Source organism: Salvelinus fontinalis, chromosome 23 (assembly GCF_029448725.1).
Source record: "Salvelinus fontinalis isolate EN_2023a chromosome 23, ASM2944872v1, whole genome shotgun sequence".
NCBI classification, from domain to species: domain Eukaryota; kingdom Metazoa; phylum Chordata; class Actinopteri; order Salmoniformes; family Salmonidae; genus Salvelinus; species Salvelinus fontinalis.
In genome coordinates this window covers 17,389,254-17,413,934 of record NC_074687.1, presented here as the reverse complement: position 1 = coordinate 17,413,934, position 24,681 = coordinate 17,389,254, and the positions used below count along the sequence as shown (strand labels likewise).

At 45.0% G+C, this 24,681-nt stretch overlaps 1 protein-coding gene across 4 annotated transcripts in view; it reads left to right on the top strand.

Moving 5' to 3' along the window:
• Positions 1-24,662, top strand: part of LOC129820946 (GRIP and coiled-coil domain-containing protein 2) — a 29,715-nt gene extending 5,053 nt beyond the window's left edge. For 2 of the 4 annotated variants that reach the window (XM_055878092.1, XM_055878090.1), the window contains exons 4-24: positions 2,089-2,156; positions 2,298-2,402; positions 2,542-2,913; positions 3,036-3,193; positions 3,315-4,965; positions 5,165-5,225; positions 5,450-5,649; positions 9,577-9,696; positions 10,195-10,359; positions 10,671-10,775; positions 11,091-11,253; positions 11,697-11,797; positions 11,986-12,063; positions 12,381-12,518; positions 13,235-13,356; positions 13,505-13,681; positions 13,835-14,043; positions 17,837-18,043; positions 18,193-18,332; positions 20,298-20,499; positions 22,347-24,662. In XM_055878092.1, coding sequence (XP_055734067.1) covers positions 2,089-2,156; positions 2,298-2,402; positions 2,542-2,913; positions 3,036-3,193; positions 3,315-4,965; positions 5,165-5,225; positions 5,450-5,649; positions 9,577-9,696; positions 10,195-10,359; positions 10,671-10,775; positions 11,091-11,253; positions 11,697-11,797; positions 11,986-12,063; positions 12,381-12,518; positions 13,235-13,356; positions 13,505-13,681; positions 13,835-14,043; positions 17,837-18,043; positions 18,193-18,332; positions 20,298-20,499; positions 22,347-22,420 — 4,616 coding nt within the window. In that variant the 3' untranslated portion in view covers positions 22,421-24,662. Of the gene's footprint in view, positions 1-2,088; positions 2,157-2,297; positions 2,403-2,541; positions 2,914-3,035; positions 3,194-3,314; positions 4,966-5,164; positions 5,226-5,449; positions 5,650-9,576; positions 9,697-10,194; positions 10,360-10,670; positions 10,776-11,090; positions 11,254-11,696; positions 11,798-11,985; positions 12,064-12,380; positions 12,519-13,234; positions 13,357-13,504; positions 13,682-13,834; positions 14,044-17,836; positions 18,050-18,192; positions 18,333-20,297; positions 20,500-22,346 lie in introns of those variants that run through there. The other 2 variants (XM_055878093.1, XM_055878094.1) reach the window with 2 other exon arrangements.
• Positions 24,663-24,681: the final 19 nt, after the last annotated feature.

The following is a 24,681-nucleotide window of genomic DNA, read 5'->3' as shown; positions in this document are numbered from 1 at the left end:
TTTATGGCCTTCCTGTGACATCGGGTGGTGTAGGTGTCCTGGAGGGCAGGTAGTTTGCCCCCGGTGATGCGTTGTGCAGACCTCACTACCCTCTGGAGAGCCTTACGGTTGTGGGCGGAGCAGTTGCCATACCAGGTGGTGATACAGCCCGACAGGATGCTCTCGATTGTGCATCTGTAGAAGTTTGTGAGTGCTTTTGGTGACAAGCCAAATTTCTTCAGCCTCCTGAGGTTGAAGAGGCGCTGCTGCGCCTTCTTCACAACGCTGTCTGTGTGGGTGGACCAATTCAGTTTGTCCGTGATGTGTACACCGAGGAACTTAAAACTTTCCACCTTCTCCACTACTGTCCCGTCGATGTGGATAGGGGGGTGCTCCCTCTGCTGTTTCCTGAAGTCCACAATCATCTCCTTTGTTTTGTTGACGTTGAGTGTGAGGTTATTTTCCTGAAACCACACTCCGAGGGCCCTCACCTCCTCCCTGTAGGCCGTCTCGTCGTTGTTGGTAATCAAGCCTACCACTGTATTGTCGTCCGCAAACTTGATGATTGAGTTGGAGATGTGCTTGGCCATGCAGTCATGGGTGAACATGGAGTACAGGAGGGGGCTGAGCACTCACCCTTGTGGGGCCCTTGTGTTGAGGATCAGCGAAGTGGAGGTATTGTTTCCTACCTTCACCACCTGGGGGTGGCCCGTCAGGAAGTCCAGGACCCAGTTGCACAGGGCGGGGTTCAGACCCAGGGCCCCCGAGCTTAATGATGAGCTTGGAGGGAACTATGGTGTTGAAGGCGGAACTATAGTCAATGAGCAGCATTCTGACGTAGGTATTCTTCATGTCTAGATGCGATAGGGCAGTACGATGGCGATTACATCGTCTGTGGATCTATTGGGGCGGTAAGCAAATTGAAGTGGATCTTGGGTGTCAGGTAAGGTGGAGGGGATATGATCCTTAACTAGCCTTTCAAAGCACTTCAAATCAAAGTTTATTTGTCACGTGAGCTAAAGTGAAATGCTTACTTACAGACTCTAACCAATAGTGCAAAAAGGGTATTAAGTGAACAATAGGTAGGTAAAGAAATAAAACAACAGTAAAAAGACAGGCTATATACAGTAGCGAGGCTATAAAAGTAGCGAGGCTACATACAGACACCGGTTAGTCAGGCTGATTGAGGTAGTATGTACATGTAGATATGGTTAAAGTGACTATGCATATATGATGAACAGAGAGTAGCAGTAGCGTAAAAGAGGGGGTGGTGGGTGGGACACAATGCAGATAGCCCGGTTAGCCAATGTGCGGGAGCACTGGTTGGTCGGCCCAATTGAGGTAGTATGTACATGAATGTATAGTTAAAGTGACTATGCATATATGATAAAGAGTAGCAGCAGCGTAAATAGAGGGGTTGGGGGGGGTGATGATGACAAGTGCTACGGGGCGATAGTCATTTAGTTCAGTAACCTTTGCTTTCTTGGGTACAGGAACAGTGGTGGACATCCTGAAACAAGTGGGGACAGTTGTAAAAGTCTCCAGCCAGCTGGTCTGCACATGCTCTCAGGATGTGGCTAGGGATGCCGTCTGGGCCGGCAGCCTTGCTAGTGTTAACATGCTTAAATTTCTTACTCACATCGGCCACGGAGTACGAGAGCCCCCACAGTCCTTGGGGGCGTGTCGCGTCGGTGGCACTGTGTTGTTCTCAAAACAGGCGAAGAAGGTGTTTAGCTTGTCTGGCAGCAAGACGTTGGTGTCCACAACATGGCTGGTTTTCCCTTTGTAGTCCGTGATTGTAGACCCTGCCACATATGTCTTGTGTCTGAGCCGTTGAATTGCGACTCTACTTTCTCTCTGTACTGACGTTTTGCCTGTTTGATTGCCTTATGGAGGGAATAAATACATTGTTAGCATTCAACCATTTTTCCGGTCACCATACCATGGGTAAATGCGGTGGTTTGCGCTTTCAGTTTTGTGCGAATGCTGACATCTCTCCACGGTTTACCATTCAATGTTGTTATCGTTGATAATATTAATACAGCAGCTGGTTGGATTTCCTTTTTTAATAATTGTTGTCCTTTCTGTTTCTCAATATTTCTTTTTCAGATTTGGAAAAGGAGGTCGATAACCTAAAATCTCAGCCAAAAGGCAATTCAGGTGACTCCATCATACAGGTTTGTGGTCTTAAAATCTTACATGAGAAAATGTATAATCTCATGCTGCTGAAGTGCTTTGGAAGTGTAAAGGTGTTCTGTTCATTTCTATTTTATTCATGAGTGTTTGTCAGTAATGTGTTTTCCATTCTGTTCTACTAGGAGCTGACCGAGAGAATGAGTGCCTTGCTGCTGGAAAAGGCTGAGACCCAGCAGAGTGCAGTGTTACTGCGGAAGGAGAATGAGAAGGTCAAGCAGCGGGAACAGGTGAACTATAGTAGACCATGTCATCTGTCTGTGTAGGCCAGACCAGTAGTCACCTACCCTGGCCCTTGATAACTACAGGGTGTTTAGCCTTTTGTTCCAGTGCAGTTCTAACTTGATGTTTTCTGTTGAATATGACCAGGATGCAGTAGGGAAACTGGCCACCCTGCTGGGAGAGTTGGACCAGACCAAGGAAGACCACCAGAAGAAAATTGCAGCCTTGGAGAAGAGCCTAGACTCATCCCAAGCCAAACACAAAGAAGAAGTCGAATTCTTCCAGAGGCTTCTGAGGAAGAAAGAAGAGAATGACAGAGAGAAAGAGAGCGAAAGAGAGCAAGAAAAGCAGAGAGAAAGGGAACACTCAAACGAGAGTGTAGAAGCCATTAGCCGCAGCCTGGAGTCACAGATCCTGAGTCTGCAGACGGAGCTAGCTGCAGCCTTGGAGCGAAGCGCCCAGGTGGCTTCAGCGATGCAAGAAGACCACCAGAGGGCGCTGACAGAGGTTAGTTCAAAGGTAGTGTATGAAAAATGTCACAAAAGAAAAACCGTTACAGTGTTGTAAACTGACAGTTGATGAAGACCACCTGCTTTAAATGTTGCAATAAAGTGTATGTGTTTATTTTCCTTTCCTTTCAGGCCCAGCAGGAAGTAGAGAACCTGAGAGAGGAGTTGGCTCAGCATAGTGTGCAACATGAAGAGGAGCTGAGAGCTCTGGAAGAGGACTTTGAGATGGAGAGAGAGAGACTGCTACTCCTCCAAGAGGAGCTCAGTGAGCAGCTGGCTCTCAAAGACAGGTGGGGCCTAGTGCTACACATTGGTGATGGACGAGCTAAGTCATACAATGTACAGTAAAACGCTTTGAGCAGCTAGAATAAGTGCTTTATTAATCCAATCTTCTTCCTCTTGTTATGACAGCTTCCTGCAGGATGTGCAGGAAGAAGAGGAGGAGCCTAGCGGCCGCAGCTCAGGGTTGGCCAGGATGTTGGTGCTGTCTGGTGTAAGTCAGATTAATACCAGTGATGGAGAGACAGAGAGCGGACAGCTACGATCCGCCCTGGAGGACCAGCAATCCCAGAATACCATGCTGCAAGACGAGCTGACCTTCCTTGGCAATGTGAAGACTGAACTGGAGGCGGAGCTTGAGAGGGTGAGGGAGGAGTTTCAGACAGAGAAAGAGGAACTACAGTTTAAAATCGAAGAGTTGCTGATGACCCGGGAGGTTGCGACCCCTAACCGTGACCTTCAGGAGGCTCAAGCTTTCACTCAGCTCCAGCAGAGCGGCCCTCAGAGAGATTCAGTGGACGGCCTACCTGCCAGCCCTGCTAGCCCCTCCAGCCCCAGACAGAGCCTGTCCAGCCCTGTCCCTGGTGCAGCCCACCAGAGCCTGACCCTGCAAGAAAAGCAGGGTCAGGCTCAGGAGCTGAGGTCCCAGTGTGAGTCCCTAGACAGGAGCCAGGCGGTGGCTGAGTACGAACACACCAGAGACATCCTGAGAGGCCTGGAGACTGAGCTAGGTCAGAGGACCGGGGACTTCACCAGACAGTATGAAGCTATGAAGGAACAGGCGGCTTCTGCAGTCCAGGAGCTACAGGAGAGCGTCAGAGGGCTTACTGAGGAGCGAGATGGTCTGGTGGAGAGGGTGAAAGGGTTGGATGAAGACAGAGACAGCCTGTTGGAAAAGGTCCAGGGCCTGGAGAAGAGGCTGGAGAGCTTCCTGGAGCAGGCACAGGCAGCCGAGGGGCTGAAGAAGCAGCTGCAGATGTCTATGGAGGAGAAGACTGCGTTAGCCCTCAAGCTAAAGGACTCAGTAGAGGCGCAGACAGTGTTAGCCTCTGAGCTAAAGGCATCTCTTGAGGTGCAGACAGTGTTAGCTGTAGAGCTAAGGGCTTCAGTGGAGGATCTGAGCAAGCAGAACGGGGAGATCCTCTCTCAGCTACAGATGAAGGAGAGTGCTGTTCAGGAGTTAGAGGAGACAGTCAATGTGGTGAGCACAGCAAGAGACAGAACACTGTCAGCACTGCAGGACAGAGAGATGGAGGTGATGAGGCTGTGGGAGGAAAGAGAGAGGGAGGTAGAGGAGAGTCAAGGCCAAAGAAGGGAGGTGGCTGAGCTACAGGCTCGTATAGAGGAGTTAGAGAAGGAGAGGAGCCTGCTGAAGAGTAATCTAGAGGAGGTGCAGAGGGAGAGGTCTGAGAATGTGCAGGGGAGCCCAGGGGAAGAGTTGGAGGAGCTGCAGGCTCGTATACAGGAGCTGGAGAAGGAGAGGAGCCTGCTGAAGAGTAATCTGGGGGAGGTGGTGGGAGATACTGAAGCTCTACAGAAAGACCTGAGGGAGATGAAACTGGCCAATGAGAAGATGAGAACAGAGAACCAAGAACTACTGACACAGGTCAGCCAGGCTACAGAGACACTGTCAGACAGAGAGAGGGAGGAAAAGGAGGGAAGAGAGACAGAGAGAGAGGAGGAGGAAGAACAGGCGGAGAAGGAGAGGAGAGAGCTACAACAGCAGCTAACAGAGAAGGACACAGTGATATCTCAGCTGAGAAGAGAGATGGCTGGCTTACAGGTAAGTACTTCTTCTGGCGTCTTTCCTTCAAAACATCTACACACCATCTAAAGGACATAAAGGGATTGCTTTTTTGCCCACCGCTTTTTTCCCAAGCCATGGTGTGTCAAAGTGACTGCTGTGGTATTTTTCATTAGTTCTACAGATTGACTTTCCCCCTCCCTCTCTCCCTCCCTCCCTCCCTCTTTCCCCCCACCAGTCTACAGCCCCCTCTCCTGTCTCAGAGGAGAACACAGCCAATGAGTTCACTGAGAAAATCGGTACGTTCCTAATTACTACTGTCCAATGTAGAACAGGAAACTCTGTGTAATAATACTATGACAGATGAGCAATACAACACATGTAATTATTGTTTGTTTTGAGATGATCTTCCTAGATGTTTATTAAGCTCATTTAAGAATGACAGATACAAAGTGCCAATCATTGAGGGATACTGATTCCTCCAATGATCTGTGTGTGATGATGTCTCATCCTTCCATCTCAGCCCTGCTGGAGAAGGAAAGCAAAGGGAAGGATGAGAGGATGAATAAGATCAAGGCGGTGGCTGTGAAAGCCAGGAAGGAGCTGGACACCAGCAGGAAAGAGGCTGTGTCTCTGAAGGAGGAAGTGGAGGTGTTGAAGGCTGAGCGAGAGAGAGTGACCAGCTCAATGAAAGACATCATCCATGGAGCAGAGGGATACAAGGTACTACTCACCCCTGACCCCTAGCCCTGACCCCTCACTACATCCCTTCCTTATTTATACAGAATGAACAACACAGAAATCAATAGTGAATTGCTTATTTAACCGGTGGTACAAATCTGTTTTATTGCAAAAAACACTTAAAGAGATGATGCGGAAAATAACAGTGGCTTTTCCCCCAATGCTCTAGCTTTCTGGCCATAGCTACTAAGTGTGTCTATTCAGCAGAGAACTTTCTGTTTCAGTTAGTATAATGCACAACAGCCACATTAAATGGGATCAGACGGTTGTCTTTATGAATTGGCTCTGGAAGCCATTAGAGATCAAATCACTCTGCTGTGTTTAATGGGAGTTTTGTTCTAGACCTGAATGGATGACCGAAAATAACTTCTGGACATCAGAACAGCGATTACTTACCGCGGACTGGAAGAAACTTTTTCGTTTAATGAGTCCGACGAGAAGGATATCCTGCTTTCACTGGATCGGGCCCAGATCCCTGCCTTTTGCGTCAAGAAAAGACGCAGGAAAAGGGGCCGCAGATCGGGTAGCCTTCTGAGAATCCGTAGGCGAGCGAGTAAACTCCCACTGCCATCCGTTCTTCTTGCTAACGTGCAATCATTGGAAAATAAAATTGATTACCTACGATTAAGATTATCCTACCAACGGGACAAAAACTGTAACATCTTGTGTTTCACCGAGATGTGGCTGAACGACGATACGGACAATATAGAGCTAGCGTGATTTTCCATGCACCGGCAGAACAGAGACGCTACCTCTGGTAAGACGAGGGGTGGAGGTGTGTGTGTATTTGTCAATAACAGCTGGTGCGCGATGTCTAATATTAAAGAATTCTCGAGGTATTGCTCGCCTGATGTAGAGTACCTTATGATAAGCTGTAGACCACACTATCTACCAAGAGAGATCTCATCTATATTATTCGTAGCCGTCTATTTACTACCACGAAGCTGGCACTAAGACCGCTCTCAACCATCTCTATAAGGCCATAAGCAAAGAAGAAACTGCTCACTCAGAAGCGGCGCTCCTAGTGGCCGGGGACTTTAATGCGGGCCAACTTAAATCGGTTTTACCACATTTTTACCAGCATGTCACATGTGCAACCAGAGAAGAAAAAATCCTGGACCACCTTTACTCCACACACAGCGATGCATACAAAGCTCTCCCCCGCCCTCCATTTGGCAAATCTAACCATAATTATATCCTCCTGCTCACAAGCTAAAACTATAGCAGGAAGTACCAGCGACTCGCTCAATACGGAAGTGGTCAGATGACGCGGATGCTACACTACAGGACTGTTTTGCTAGCACAGACTGGAATATGTTCCGGGTTTCATCCAATGGCATTGAGGAGTATACCACCTCAGTCATTGGCTTCATCAATAAGTCCATTGACGACGTCGTCCTCACAGTGACTGTACGTACATATCCCAACCAGAAGCCATGGCTTACAGACAACATCCGCATCGAGCTAAAGGCTAGAACCGACGCTTTCAAGGAGCGGGAGACTAATCCGGACGCTTATAAGAAATCCCGCTATGCCCTCAGATGAACCATTAAACAAGCAAAGTGTCAATACAGGATCAATATTGAATCCTACTACACCGGCTCTGACGCTCATCGGATGTGGCAGGGCTTGAATACTATTACGGACTACAAAGGGAAACCCAGACTCGAGCTGTCCAGTGACGCGAGCCTACCAGATGAGCTAAATGCCTTTTATGCTCGCTTCGAGGCAAGCAACACTGAAGCATGCATGAGAGCACCAGCTGTTCTGGATGACTGTGTGATAACGCTCTCGGTAGCCAATGTGAACAAAAACCTTTAAACAGGTCAACATTCACAAAGCCGCTGGGCCAGACGGATTACCAGGACGTGTACTCAAAGCATGCGCGGACCAACTAGTGTCTTCACTTCAAGTGTCTTCACTGACATCTTCAACCTCTCCCTGACCGAGTCTGTAATGCCTACATGTTTCAAGCAGACCACCATAGCCCCTGTGCCCCAAAAAACGAAGGTAACCTGCCTAAATGATTACCGCCCTGTGGCACTCACGTCGGTAGCCATGAAGTGTTTTGAAAGGCTGGTCATTTCTCACATCAACAGCATCCTCCCTGATACCCTAGACCCACTCCAATTCGCATACCGTCCCAACAGATCCACAGATGACGCAATCTCAATCTCACTCCACACTGCCCTTTCTCACCTGGAAAAAAGGAACACCTACGTGAGAATGCTGTTCATTGACTACAGCTCAGCGTTCAACATCATAGTGCCCACGAAGCTCATCACTAAGTTAAGGACTCTGGGACTAAACACCTCCCTCTGCAACTAGATCCTGGACTTCCTGACGGGCCGCCCCCCACGTGGTAAGAGTAGGCAACAACACGTCTGTCACGCTGATCCTTAACACTGGGGTCCCTCAGGGGTGTGTACTTAGTCCCCTCCTGTACTCCCTGTTCACCCACGACTTTGTGGCCAAACATGACTCCAACACCATCATTAAGTTTGCTGACGACACAACAGTGTCGTAGGCCTGATCAACAGTAGGCCTGATCACTGACAACGATGAGACGGCCTATAGGAGGAGGTCAGAGAACTGGCAGTGTGGTGCCAAGATAACAACCTCTCCCTCAATGTGCGCAAGACAAAGGAGTTGATCGTGGACTACAGGAAAAGGCGGGCTGAACAGGCCCCCATTAACATCGACAGGGCTGTAGTTGAGCGGGTCGAGAGTTTCAAGTTCCTTGGTGTCCACATCACCAATGAACTATTATGGTCCAAACATACCAAAACAGTCGAAGAGGGCACAACAAAACTTTTTCCCCCTTAGGAGACCGAAGAGATTTGGCATGGGTCCCCAGATCCTCAAAAGGTTCTACAGCTGCACCATTGAGAGCATCCTTACCAGTTGCATCACCGCCTAGTATGGCAACTGCTCGGCATCTGACCGTAAGGTGCTACAGAGGGTAGTACGAACAGCCCAGTACATCACTGGGGCCGAACTTCCTGACATCCCAGGACCTATATACTAGGCGGTGTCAGAGTAAAGCCCATAAAATTGTCGGAAACTCCAGTCGTCCAAGTTATAGACTGTTTTCTCTGCTACCGCACGGCAAGCGGTACCGGAGCGCCAAGTCTAGGACCAAAAGGCTCCTCAACAGCTTCTACCCTCAAGCCATAAGACTGCTGAACAGTTAATACAATTGCCACTGGACAATTTGCATTGACGCCCCCCCCCTCCCTCCCTTTTGTACACTGCTGCTACTCGCTGTTTATTATCTATGCATAGTCACTTCACCCCCACCTACATGTACACATTACCTCAACTAGCCTGTACCCCCGCACACTGACTCGGTACCGGTGCCCCTTGTATATAGCCTCGTTATTCTTATTGTGTTACTCTTTATTATTACTTTTTACTTTAGTCTACCTGGTAAATATCTTCTTAACTCTTCTTGAACTGCACTGTTGGTTAAAGGCTTGTAAGTAAGCATTTCACGGTAGTCTGCACTCGTTGTGTTCGGCGCATGTGACAAATAAAGTTTGAATATCCTGTCACTGTAGAACAGGCAGCTTGATATATGCGCTGGTGTTAATCTGCATTATAGACTGGGTGGTTCGAGCCCTGAATGCTGATTTGGCTGCATGCCGTGGTATATCAGACCCTATATATAGAGAAAACATTTATTTTTAATGTTCTAATTACGTTGTTAACCAGTTTATAATAGCAATAAGGCACCTCGGGGGTTTGTGGTAGATGGCCAATATACCACGGCTAAGGGCTGTATCTAGGCACTCCGTGTTGCGTCGTGCAAAAAAACATCCCACACCACCTCGTGCCTTATTGCTTAATTAAACTGCACAACGCCTATTCAATAGTGAATGTGTTTAATACTAAGTGTGTGTGTTCCAGAACTTGCAGCTGGACTACGACAGGCAGACAGAGCAGCTGGATAAGGAGAGAGAGACGGTGGAGGGAGCTGAGAAACAAATCTCAGAGCTGACCAAACGACTCAACACTGCAGTACAACAGGTAACACACACACACTCACTACAGTCTCACACACAAACCATGCTCAGATGTCATCCAGCATGCTCAACCAAACTGACTATTTCCCCCTCAGTCCAAATACAAACTGTCCATTAATTCATTATTTTCATTCCTCCTCTTCTTATGATTACATTTTTCTCTTCCTAATTGTCTGTTTCTTGTGAAGTAACGGAGTGTGTGTAAATTAACCAGTGGCTGGTTCCATCTGCTGTTGTGGCGTTGTCAGTCTACTGAGACAGATGCTGGTCTTGGCTGTGTGAGCTGAAAGCTCCCCTGGGACAATACAGACTGGAAATACAGACAGAGAAACTCATAACAGTGTCTGAGACATCCCTGGATGTCTTTATGTTAGATATGTTTACCTGATGTGATGTTATTGTTGAAGTGTATTCTGTATCCCTGGCTATTTATATGGCCAAGAGGACTGGTGTTTGCCAAGAACTCATGAGTTAAGTTTGATTGTGTGTGTTCTGTGTCCAGCATGAACAGCTGTGGTCGGAGAGAGAGGACCTGATGACCGAGTTGGAGACTCTGAGGAGCACGGTGAGACAGATGGAAGGACAGACAGCAGAACTACACAGACAGACAGACACCCTGAACAGAGACCTGCAGGCTGAGAGACTACTGAAGGAAAAAAAGACAAAAGTGTGTGTGAGAGAGAACTATTTTTGTTCAATGCACTGATTGTAAGTCGCTCTGGATAAGAGCGTCTGCTAAATTACCTAAATGTGTGTACACGTTTTACTATTCTTCTGAGTACTAGAAGTCCTCACAAGAATTGTAAAGTAACAAAAATTCAGAGAAGTGAGGACATTTTTTCCAGTCATCGCTTCTAAACAGGCTATTTTAGACTTAAGGGTTATGTTTAAGGTTAGGGAAAATAGGATTTGGAATTTGGAATCAGTTGTTGGTCCCCAAAAATTCCTCACAAGTATAATCGTGTTTTGTGTCTCCAGGAGCTGTCGTTGTTGCAGAAGGAGGTAGAGGAGTTGACAGTTCAGCTCCGCAGACAGAAGCAGCAGTCTCAGCAGACAACACAGGAGCTAGAGCAGCTACGCAAGGTACACAATACCACACATGCATGCATACACATGCACAAACATGGCAAGGCCACTTAAATACAGAGGTGGTAAAGCCCTTACTTTTAACCTTCACTGGGAGTTGTGTGTCGTGATGTGTGTCGTGTTGCCTCTAGTCCTAAAAAACAACACTCAGAATCTAGCAGGATGTCAAAGTAACATTTTACCCTCAAGCACTGGAAGCTGCTTTTCCGTTACTCATACTAAGATATGTGTAGAAATGGGATTCAGTCTGTTTATATGTTACGATGCAGACAGTGTGTTTCCGTTGTGAATGTGTGTGTTTTATTCTTCCAGGAGGCCCAGCAGAGCTCGTTGTTGGACATGGAGATGGCAGACTATGAACGCCTGGTCAAAGAACTCAACACCAAACTGTCAGAGAAGGACGTGTGTGTGGAGGAGCTGAAAACACAGATACACACACACACACAGGAAGAAGAGGCACTCAACCAGGAGATCGGTAACCACAAATACTGATCCCTACTATTTGCCCCTCTGACATACTTTCCTTACAGCCAACCCACTAACGAAAGCACTAAATCTTTTTAAAATGTTGTACCTTTTTATTTAACTAGGCAAGTCAGTTAAGAACAAATTATTATTTACAATGCCAGCCAAACCCTCCCCTAACCCAGATGACGGTGGGCCAATTGTGCGCCGCCCTATGGGACTCCCGATCACGGCCAGTTGTGATACAGCCTGGGATCGAACCCGGGTCTGTAGTGACTCCTCTAGCACTGTGATGCAGTGCCTTAGGCCGCTGCGCCACTCAAGGAACCTCTAACAATCTAAGTTTACTGCAAATCAAAAGTTTATACGTCTCTATAATGTGTTTCATTCATTATAACAATGGCCTTTCTACTGTTATCCATTCTTCTAACCTGTTTCTGTGTGTTCTCCCAGAGGTTCTGAAGTCCCAGCTGGACCAGGGGGAGGATAAGAGCTCCAAGATGAAACAGCTGCTGGTGAAAACCAAGAAAGACCTGGCTGATGCCAAGAGACAGGTCAGACCCGAGGGACCTGATTACCTGGAGTACAGAGAGGGTCCCAGTGGACCTCTTCCTACATCACTACTTTAGTCAAATGAGTGTTTGCCGTGTTCTGTAATACATTAGAGTTGGGGTTTCCTTGAATGTGTAGTGTCTGTGTAGGTAAGTAGTGTATTAATAAGTGTGTGTGTGTATGTGTGCAGGAAGCCATTCAGATGATGACGCTGGCCTCTCTGAAGGGAGAGCTGGAGGCACATCAACAGCAACTAGAGAACAACAAGGTAAGATGACAGCCCCTGAACCCATTCAGACACACTTAATGTGTTGTGAAATCTGTTGTGAAATCTATTGTAATGTTTTTAAAATTGTATAATTGCCTTAATTTTACTGGACCCCAGGAAGAGTAGCTGCTGCCTTGGCAGCATCTAATGGGGATCTATAATAAATACAAATAGACATCTGAGCCTGCAACATGACTGTACTTTCAATGTAACGCCCTCTGTCTGAAAGGGGTAATGGATGAGTACATACTGTGTCACAATGTTATCTGTCCCTAAATGTTCTATCAGTTATCAGTGGCTCTTGTGTTCTTGTATAGATCCAGTGCTGTGACCTGACTGCGGAGCGCCACAGACTGCATGAGCAGCTGAGGACACTGACTGAACAACAGCAGAGAACAAGCAGCTCCCTGCAACAGAGACTGACCACACTACAGCAGGAGGCTAACACTGCCAAGGTAGGTACACGCACACACATCATCCAGTTCTCTCCTCCCTCTCTCATCTTATTTTCTCTCTCTGCCTTCTCTTTATCTCTCTTTTCCGTTCCTGTACCCTAAACCCCATCTCTCTCTCTGATTCTCCCTCACCTTCTCTCTCTCCTCTCCCAACCTGTCTGAACCTTTCTCTCTCTCCTTCTCTCTCCTTCTCTCTCCTTCTCTCTCTCCTTCTCTCTCTCCTTCGCATTCCCTCTCCTCTCCTTTCTCCTCTGTCTGAACCTCTCTCTCTCCATCCCCTCTCTCAGCTCAGGCAGTAGAAATATCGCTATGGATATCTCATCAGTTAAGTGTTAGTGTGCAGCTTTGCTAAATTGTTGAAACCAAACATTTTATTATGGGGGTGTCCCCCTGGGGTCTAGTGGGTGATGATGAATGGTACGGTCTGGCTCCACGTTAGAGGAAGTGCTGCTGGGTTTCCTACCTCAGGGACATACACACTAACACTGTACTATTCATTACAATACTGATACACTGGCACACAATACACCATCATATTAATTTACTGCTGGCCTGCAGAAACACAACCACATGCGGTTCAGGGTGAAAATAGAGATGTAATATGAAAACCGCTACCGCCTAATATGTGCTTCTAATATGTGTGCTTACAAACAGTTTGTTTGGCTTTTAATTAAGTGAAGCATTAATTATTGTGTGATGTGAATGTTATTTCAAAGGCTGAGCTGTCATCTGTCACTGCTGAGTTTGACAGCTATAAGGTCAGAGTTCACAACGTCCTCAAACAACAGAAGAACAAAACCTCAGCACAGAGCGCTGGAGACGCCACTAAACAGGAGAGGTATATCTACAGATACTGTGTGTGTGTGTGTGTGTGTGTGTGTGTGTGTGTGTGTGTGTGTGTGTGTGTGTGTGTGTGTGTGTGTGTGTGTGTGTGTGTGTGTGTGTGTGTGTGTGTGTGTCATATGATGATAATGTGTGTGTGACAGAGAGCAGATGGAGTCCATGGTGGACCAGTATAAAGCCAAGCTGCAGGACAGTCAGCAGAGTCTGGCGGCGAGCACTGCGGAACTACAACAGCTCCAGATGGAACATGACACACTGCTGGAACGACACAACAAGATACTGCAGGAGACCGTCGCTAAAGAGGCCGAACTCAGAGAGAGGTACGGGCTTATGTGTGCCTGAATACTTGTATTACCTCTCAGAGCTAATAGGTTTTATCTCAGTCTGTTAACATTCAAGTCCATAGTAACAGCCTTAATCTGTTTCCCCCTCTCTCCTTTATTTCATACTCCCTCCCTCCCCTTCCCCCCCAGACTCATGTCTCTCCAGGCTGAGATTATGTCACTGCGGACAGAGCATGCTCAGACGGTGGGTCAGCTAACCTCGCAGGCCGTGGCCCAGCGCTCAGGGTTCAGGGAGCAGATCCGCCACCTTCAGGATGAACACAGAACTACAGTAGAGACCCTGCAGAACCAGATGACCAGGCTGGAGAACCAACTGTTTACACTGCAGAAACAGACCAGTAAGACGGGAGGGAGAGGAGAGTAGAGAGAGAACAGGATTGGGTTGAGAGACGGAAAGAGGAGAGTGGGGTTTTGGAAAGGAGAGGAGGGGGGTGAGTGTTGGGTTAAAGAGGGAGAGTGGGAGATGGATGGAGGCCAGGGGAAAGGTAGAGCGGTGGTTGTGAGTAGGGCTGTGGCAGTCATGCAGAAGACTGCCGGTCTCAAGGTAATTGACCGTTAATTAACATAAACACGTTTGGCACTCCAGACCTCCATACATACAAGCTGCTGAGGTGCGCCTTTGGAACAAATCCATTTAATATACACCATCACAATTAATCCATTATTTATTTTAGTCAGGTCTAAAGAAACATGATATGAAGAAAATGTATTTCAAAACAACAGAATATGAGTTGGCCTACTGTATGTTATCTGGCTATGCTCCATTTTACATTTACATTTTAGTCATTTAGCAGAAGCTCTTATCCAGAGCGACTTACAGTGTGCATACATTTTATTACATTTTATTACATAATTATTTTTTTTTACATACTGAGACAAGGATATCCCTACCGGCCAAACCCTCCCTAACCCGGACGATGCTATGCCAATTGTGCGTCGCCCCACGGACCTCCAGGTTGCGGCCGGCTGCGACAGAGCCTGGGCGCGAACCCAGCCCAGCCTGGGCGCGAACCCAGAGACTCTGGTGGCGCAGCTAGCACTGCGATGCAGTGCCCTAGACCACTGCGCCACCCGGGAGGCCTTCATGCCAGAGGCCTCCATGCCATAGGCTGTAGGATTGTACATTAAGCTGACAAGACATGCTTTATAAGTCCCGTGCCATTATTTTATATTATGATTTTATAGTAAGAAGAGTATAATTGAACTTGCTCATATGACGTGGCTATATTGAGATTAAAAGTGATCACTTGAAACAGGTCCTATACGCTAGATTTAGAGTTATTTGGCAACTTTAGTTGTTAATGATACAAACCTTAGAATGTCTTAGAAATCCAAACATATGGGCTGCATGGTGCGACTATATGCTATTGATGATTTGAGAAAGTAGAAGAAAAAAAACTTCCGACTCTGTTCCTTTCCTCAGACTGCACAGCTGTTCTCTCAAGTGATTTTTACCCATCAGACTATTCTCAATGTAATATTATCTTTACAATTATGTCAAATTTGTTTTGATTTAGAATGGCACATTATTCAATGGTCAGGAACAGGGGCCGAGAAAAAATACATGTAATCTGTATGCACTGGAATAGAGAATGGAGGCAGCACGCTTTCCCGCCGTCTGTTTTGTAGGCTACTTGGGTTTTATAGCTGCTCATGTGCTTAATATGAGCAGCTGAGAAATAAATACAACGACACTTACTTCACTTCACACATGAACCACTGTTTTAGGAGTATGCTCTCACTGCTATTCCACACAAACTCTGTACGCAATGGGCTAACTTTGGGAAACCAAGTGAAATCTGTTCAGGAACATCGATAGTAACATGTTTTCGCAACTAAACACACTTCACTAAACAGTTGACAGCCCCTCTGCATGTTGGAGAAAGGAATAAAGGAGAGGAGGAGAAGGAAACGCATGGTGGTGAGATATTCTGTATAGCTAAAGATAATGTGTTACCCAATTAGTTATGAAAATATCAAATAAATCCCTATTACTCGGCTTTTCAAAAACAAATTGACTAATTGTAGGCCGCCCTGCACAATGAATCAACAGCAACCCCTAGGGTTATATGTTCTCTCCCAGAGTCATGCGTAGACATTTTGGAGCGTAGCATAAAGTAACCAGTCCATCCAATATGCAAAATTATACAGTCCACACTCAAAGGCTAGACCAATTATGTATCAAAGACATCTTAAATCAGTTTAGTTTTATGTTTTTCTGCCATGTGTAATATGTGTTAGGCTATGTATTGTATAATGGTTATTATAAAGGTGTGTGTTTGAAACTCACCTGCAGCCTATGTATGCCAGTTAAGCTCTACACCATTATAAATCAGATTAATATCCTTAATTTTAAGAAGGCCACTTTAGTTGTGATACAAACCTGATCAGAACATATACTGTAGGTCTATGGGCTAGGCTACATGAGGTGTGCGACTATGATTTGAAAAAGTCGCCAAAAAAAGGCATGCGCTGTTTTTTGCCCTACTGCACAAGCTGGGCATCATTCACAAGTGATAATACATAATTCAATCATATTGTCACCCATCAGACTATTCTTCAGTTAATGTTGTCTTTACATATACTAAATAATATATGTGTGGAATTTGTTTTGATTTAGAATGAACCGTTCTTTTTTTCTTTTTTTTAATAAAAAATAAAATGTCATCTGTGCACTTAAATAGCAACTGGAGGACGCTTTAACCGTGGTTCATTTTCATGCCAGCCAGGTGGGCTATACTCCTGTTGTAAAGTGAAGCATTGTGCTTAATATTGGGAAATAAATATCGTAAGCTGATGGGATGCTCCTCTTTTTAATAGAGGCCATCAAAAAGTTTTTTATCAAGCAAATGCATAGCCTATAGAAATGTTGCGCAATATGAGCTCATGAGCTCTCATGAAGTGTTTAGATTTTAAAATACATTTACAGTGCCTATTACCAGGCAGTTAGCAAGTTTGGTAGGCTTCTAATGACCATCAGAAGCATCAGTGCTTGGAGAAGTGTAATTACCATGACTAAACGGTCACGTAGAATTTGACTGCCGTTATGATTCGTGACCACCGGTGTGGCGCTAATACTGTCACTGTAACAGCCCTAGTTGTGAGTTGAGTATGAGAGAGCAGAGCTGATAGCGATAATATATCATCTCCCATACACCTGCTCTCTGGAGCCACTAGGAGTAAACACACACACTCTTTTTGTCTCGCTCTCTCCCCCTCCCTCCCTCGGTCGCTGTCTTTTTATCTTACTCGTCCAGTGTTGTAGTGCAGCTGTGTAAAGATGGGACACACTTCATCTCAGCAGCCTAGCCAGGTGTTAGTTAGTGTGAAGGGTACAGAGAGCCCATCCAGCCTTAACCAGCTCTGCTCTGCCCGCCCCTCTTGGTGGCACTAGCACACTGGCATCTGGAGAACCTGGTCATTAGTGCCACCCTAACACACAGAGTTGGGCAAAGCAGTACTTCTGGAGACAGCAGGGCTGGATCCCTTCCTATAGTCATAAAAAGCTTCCTCTCCTTGTCTCCCTTCCTTCATCTGAACTGTAAAATGTTCTAGATTTGATTGAATCTCAGTGCAAATTATAGTCAAAAGGTTCCAGAGACTGTGTGTGTGTGGACACATTTTACTATACTTGTGAGTACCAGAAGTCCTCACCAGAAAAGTAAACCAACTAAAATTAAAAGAAGTGAGGACATTTTGCCAGTCCTGACTTGTAAAAAGGCTATTTTAGGTTTAGGGAAAATAGGATTTTTACTGGGCATCAATTGTTGGTCCCCAAAAAGTCCTAACAAGTATAGTAAGACAAAGCTGTGTGTGTGTTCTCTAGGGTGTGAAGGGCAAGGTAGGCTGCAGGTGGTTGTACCCACAGGTTTCTCATGCTCTATCCATCAATCAGACACCGTCTGCCCACCGGCACCTGCCATTTCTCTGCCTCTGTCGCTCTCTCACACACTCAAACACACCTACCTGTGAAATCTGCTCTTTTTCAGCACTGTTTAAAAAAAAAGTTTGTCTGTTTATAAATGTATCCCCCGGTCTTCTACGCTTCTGGATTTCACACTTGTGAAATCGGGAATGACATTGTTGCTCTCTGCCCAGCATGACTGTATGATATGTGTTGTCTCCCTCCAGGTCCAGCTCCAGTCCAGACCAGTCGTAAGTCAGCGGTGGACCGCCGGCCCGTGGACCAGGGGGGAATGGGGGGGCTGGGCCTCGGTGATCTCCAGTCCATGGCTAGAGAGGAGGGGGAGGGCATGGAGACCTCCGAGACAGAGTCCCTGTCATCCACATACCTACCCTCACTGGAGCAACTACTCACCTCCCCAGACCCCAAACAGGGTACATGTGTGTACATGCATGTCTCCAAAGGCTACGGAGTTGTTGGATTGATTCCCACAAGGGATACTTTTTTTTTTACATACTGTGAACTGTGTCTTCGAATACAACTGTCTGCTAAAGGACCATTTTGTTTGTGTGATTGGTTGCAGAGCCGTTTGTGTGGCAGGTGGAGCCGACTAAAGAGGAGTTGAATCAGAAGTTGACCACAGCTACACGCAGTATGGAACATATGAACAGTCTACTGCATGAGACCGAGGCTACCAACGCTGTTCTGATGGAACAGGTCAATGTACGTACACACACACAGTACTGATGAAACAGATATGCTCTCTTTCAGACTATCTCCCACTTACAGACAGTGGCCATTTTAACATGTAAATCTTGGTGGGACAAAAGATAAATAATGTGGGATGCATGCAAGCAAAGCCACTACACAACACTAAACAATACATGAATTGCACTATAACGGTGACAAACGGTGCACACAAACTGTTTGGGCCTACATAAAGCTGTCCCAACAGCAGTCCCAACATCTTACCACTGCTCTACCTGGCTATCAGCGGAGCCTTGTCGGTCAGCGAAACAGTTCATTCAGCTCATTTACTGCTTTAAAAAAAACATTGCTGAAATGGCTGACTTGCTGAAACAAATGTGGTTTCTGCTGACAATTGAGATGTACAAACTATGGCATAAGGGGACGACAAGCGGATAAAAAGGAATCCATCATTTGGATTAAGACATTAATAAGTGAGCTAGGATGGACGTAGTCAATATAACTATTTGTTCACCACTTTTGAAATGTACGGCAACATAAAGGGGGCATATAAGCAGACAATGAAAGCTCTTAAAATATTAGATGATTACATTTCTCTAAAACATGTTATAGGCTACATGTCCACCACCAAGTCAGAACAGTAGGTGAAATGAAGAGGGGGGAAAATAGACCAAATTATTAGGGTGAGGCACATGGGCTACTAACATCTAACTACACAACATACACTTAGTATTACTTTCTTAGCTAGAGTATACATATCATTTATGCAGCAGCATACAATACTTTTTTGGACTCACCTTGTTGTGCTCACTTGAACAGGAAGGTGGCGCGGCGGGCCTTCGTAGGCAAATTTTGTCATCAAACTTGTCATCAAATTCAGGCATTCTCTGGATTTATGGTGCTTTCTAGACAACTGGGGGGGGGGGGGGGGGGGGGGGAATCATGATGACGTCCATGATCTTCAGGTCGTAGCTCTAGAAAGAGGCCCACGTTCCGAATGTACAATTCCGAGTTGGATGAAAGTTCAAAACGTATTTTCCCAGTCGTAGCTCATTTTTCCCGAGTTCCCAGTTGTCTTGAACTCAGATTTTGCAGTTCTGTGTTAACAGTTGCTTTGAGCGCGGCACATCATGCTTCATTGACAGCATGGCCAAAAATACCCTTAATCTTATACTTTGGACCACACAGCCACTCCACTGAATAGCAGGCTAATGGTTGATTTGCAATGCTTGCAGTTAGCCTCACTGATTCCTTCCAAACCATTGTTGAGTTTGCGATTTCCAACTTGTTGTGTAATTTTATGTCCAATGGCCGATGAGCACTGATACATTTTATCTAAAATTTCTCTTCATTATTTCTCTTCATATGACAAGGATTAAAAAGGATTTGCCAGTAGATTGTCGACTTGATTCATGATGATGACTGCTTGTCTAGCTTGCTAGCTAAGATTTTGAAAGTATGATGTTGACATGATCAGGGCAATCAACGCTACTGTAGATATAATGTGATTTGACGTCATTTTATTTGTGGCCAATGACCTTGATCCTTCTCGGATGGACACTTCTAATGTAACTCTATGACAGCACCCAATTTTCTAGTTCTACTTGAGTGACAGAACACTGAGCCAATCACTGCTCAAATACGGCTCAATCCGTATTTTCTGCTGGCTTGCACCACTGCCACAGAAAGCACTGAGCTAGGCTGAAGCACCTGTATTTGGAGCTGCTTTACTCAAAACAAAAAAGAGACCATGTTTGTATGCGGCTTTATTAACTCAAAGATAAATATATATTTTTTTTTACATTGTTTGGAAACTGATATGTGACACATATTAATGCCAAAATAACATGCAAAACATTGTTGCTAAAAATGTGGGGCTCAGAGCCCCACATGCCCTGAATGACGGGTCGCCACTGCTTACATATACAGTGCTCACACATTCATACTTGTTTTTTTGTGTACCTGTTCGTTCTTCTCTAGCTGTTGAAGTCTGAAGTGCGTCGTCTGGAACGTAACCATGAGAGAGAGAAGAGTGTGGCCAACCTGGAGTATCTGAAGAATGTCCTTTTACAGTTCATCTTCCTGCAGTCAGGCAGCGAGAGACAGGCTCTACTCCCCGTCATACACACCATGTTACAACTCAGCCCTGAGGAGAAGAATAAACTGGCTGCTATCGCAATGGGTGGGTACACACACTGTAAACAAACAAACACACATATATATACACACACACACACACATGCCCATTGATTTCTCAGTGTGAGTAGTAAGGTCAGTGAAATTGCAGAGATATCGTCAACATTCTATGTAGGTAAACACTGGAATGTATAGTTGAAATCGGAAGTTTACATACACTTAGGTTGGAGTCATTAAAACTTGTTTTTCAACCACTCCACACATTTCTTGTTAACAAACTATAGTTTTGGCAAGTCGGTTAGGACATCTACTTTGTGCATGACACAAGTCATTTTTCCAACAAATGATTTACAGACAGATTATTTCACTTATTCATTGTATTACAATTCCAGTGGGTTAGAAGTTTACATACGCTAAGTTGACTGTGCCTTTAAACAGCGTGGAAAATTCCAGAAAATGATGTCATGGCTTTAGAAGCTTCTGATAGGCTAATTGACATAATTTGAGTCAATTGGAGGTGTACCTGTGGATGTATTTAAAGGCCTACCTTCAAACTCAATGCCTCTTTGCTTGAGATCATGGGAAAATCAAAAGAAATCAGCCAAGACCTCCCCAAAAAATTGTAGACAAGTCTGGTTCATCTTTGGGAGCAAACGCCTGAAGGTACCACGTTCATCTGTACAAACAATAGTACGCAAGTATAAACACCATGAGACCACGCAGCCGCCATACCGCTCAGGAAGCAGACGCGTTCTGTCTCCTAGAAATTAACGTACTTTGGTGCACAAAGTGCAAATCAATCCCAGAACAACAGCAAAGGACCTTCTGAAGATGCTGGAGGAAACAGGTACAAAAGTATCTATCCACTGTAAAACGAGTCCTATATCGACATAACCTGAAAGGCCGCTCAGCAAGGAAGAAGCCACTGCTCCAAAACCGCCATAAAAAAGCCAGACTACGGTTTGCAACTGCACATGGGGACAAAGATCATAATTTTTGGAGAAATGTCCTGTGGTCTGATGAAACAAAAATAGAATTGTTTGGCCATAATGACCATTATGTTTGGAGGGAAAAGGGGGAGGCTTGCAAGCCGAAGAACACCATCCCAACCGTGAAGCACGGGGGTGGCAGCATCATGTTGTGGGGGTGCTTTGCTGCAGGAGGGACTGGTGCACTTCACAAAATCCATCCAAAATCCACCATGAGGTAGGAGGATGAAAGAAAATTAGGTGGATATATTGAAGCAACATCTGAAGACATCAGTTAGGAAGTTAAAGCTTGGTTGCAAATGGGTCTTCCAAATGGACAATGACCCCAAGCATACTTCCAAAGTTGTGGCAAATGGATTAAGGACAACAAAGTCAAGGTATTGGAGTGGCCATCTCAAAGCCCTGACCTCAATCCTATAGAATATTTGTGGGCAGAACTGAAAAGGCGTGTGCGAGCAAGGAGGCCTACAAACCTGACTCAGTTACACCAGCTCTGTCAGGAGGAATGGGCTAAAATTCACCCAACTTATTGTGGGAAGCTTGTGGAAGGCTACCCGAAACGTTTGACCCAAGTAAAACAATTTGAAGGCAATGCTACCAAATACTAATTGAGTGTATGTAAACTTCTAACCCACTGGGAATGTCATGAAAGAAATAAAAGCTGAAATAAATCATTCTCTGCTATTATTATTATTGTTTCACATTCTTAAAATAAAGTGGTGATCCTAACTGACCTAAGACAGGGCATTTTTACTAGGATTAAATGTCAGGAATTGTGAAAAACTGAGTTCAAATGTATTTGGCTAAGGTGTATGTAAACTTCCGACTTCAACTGTATACTAAGTACTGTGTTGATACTGCAGTGTCTTCCCTGCATTTCTAACCCGTTCTCTTTCTGCTGCAGGTGAGGAGGAGGTGGGAGGAGCTAGAGGCTCAGGATGGACCTCCTACCTACACAGTTGGTCAGGCATCAGATGAACACACACACATCAACCAATGTCCTCTTTCTATCTGCCTTCACTTTCATCTGGTCCATATGTCTGATCAACTGAGTAATTAAAAAGTCTTAATATATTGATGATCATCCATCTACTTGAAAAAAAGCCAGTAGTCAGCAATGTAAGCCAGTACTCTTTTTTTTAGCTGATGGTACGTTACTGAACCATTTATGGTGGGTTAATTCACCAATACCTCAGTCATTACTGGGATTATTTTTATACGATAGATTTTGTTGCTTGTAACAATCAATTCCAAGCAACACTTAAGTTTTACAACAATTCATGAAGTGAACTATGACTTGTTACAGATTTGACCATCTGTTTTCATTGCTCACTCATTATAGGTCTGATACAGGGCAGCAGGTAGCCTAGCAGTTAAAAGGCACTGTATGGTCAATCTGACATCTACATTTGCCCTGCAGCATTTATGGTGATATGGCCTCTGCAGAAGTCAGCTATTCATACTTATTGCGCTTCGCAGAGCTGTTGTGAAGGAAGTTGTCAATTAAGTGAGTTTGTGTTTATACAGGACCTCCCGCCCCCACCTACCGTCAACCAATCATGTCAATGCGGAGCTATACGGAGCCCTCCACATTGTTAATACATTTGGAAGGCGCACGGAAATGTGGCACGGAGCTCAGTTTGGCCTTTTCATGCCTCCGGAGGTTCCGCAATTGCGTCACACCCTACATAGGGAGCCTTTGGATCAAGCATAAATTTGCTTTAAGAGTGTTGTGCCAGTAACCAAAAGGTTGGTGGTTCGAATCCCCGAGCCGACTAGGTGAAAAATCTGTTGATGAGCCCTTGAGCAAGGCACTTAATTCGAATTGCTCTTGTAAATCGCTCTGGATATGAGTGTCTGCTAAATGATAAATACATATGTGATGAATTGACAATATTCACATGTTCAAATTCACACCTATTTCATTTATTTTGATGTATCAATATTACATACCAAAGGATTCTCTGGTAATATGTAGGTACATAATCTAATTGGGAACAACTTAAATATATGTAAATATACACTGAGTGTACAAAACATTAAGAACACCTTCCTAATATTGAGTTGCACCATTGTTTACCCTTAGAACAGCCTCAATTCGTAGGGGCATGGACTCTACAAGGGATGCTGGTCCATGTTGACTCCAATGCTTCACACAGTTGTGTCAAGTTGGCTGGATGTCCTTTGGGTAGTGGACCATTCTTGATACACATGGCAAACTTGAGTGTGAAAAATAACAGCAGCGTTGCAGTTCTTGACACACTCAAACCGGTGCGCCTGGCACCTACTACAATAACCCGTTCAAAAGCTCTTAAATATTTTGTCTTACCCATTCACCCTCTGAATGGCACACATACACAATCCATGTCTCAAGGCTTAAAAATCCATCTTTAACCTGTCTCCTCCCCTTCATCTATACTGATTGAAGTGGATTTAACAAGTGACATCAATAAGAGATCATAGCTTTCACCTAGTTTCACCTGGTCAGTCTGTCATGGAAAGAGCAGGTTTTCCCAGTGTTTTGTACTCTGTGTATATAGTAATTACTATGTATTTACTGTGTAATTACCATGTTTTTACAATGTGGGGCTGCGTCTTTTCCAACTTAACCAAACATGCAGAAATGGTTCTGGATATCAGTGGTTGGGTAAAACACCAGTCTCTGCTTTGCTCTGTAGTCATATGGGAGTGCTTTATATCTGAAATTGCACCCTATTTCCCATACATTGGGAATAAGGGGGCAAATCTGAACTGGCACATCTCTTACCCAGGGTTATATGCTAATATCATTGTTCTGTATCATTCCTAAGGCAGCTGCTTCTGCTTCTTATTAATGAATGAGGGAAGATTGGGGGGACCAGTAATACATGGGAATAACTGAATGTACTTTTAATGAATCGTTAGGGAAAGTATTGCGTTAATGATGGAACATTTTATTTTAAGAGATGTATTAGGCTATAGCCTAAGATTAAAAATGGTTACTGATTTTTGTAGTACACTGGTGAGGGTTTCCAGTCCTCACAGTTTGTTTGAAGTTGATGTCTTGTAGTATTCTGGGTAAGAAGTGTTTTACAAAAGGACAAATAAGTCCAAATATAAACTTACGTTTTAGACCTACCATTTTATGAAGAGGAGACCTGCAATAAGGAGCCTAACCACAATCCGTATTATTTAACTGTGAATACACACGTCAAATAAAATAAATATTTACTGTGTTAAAGATTTTAGTTCATTAAAAA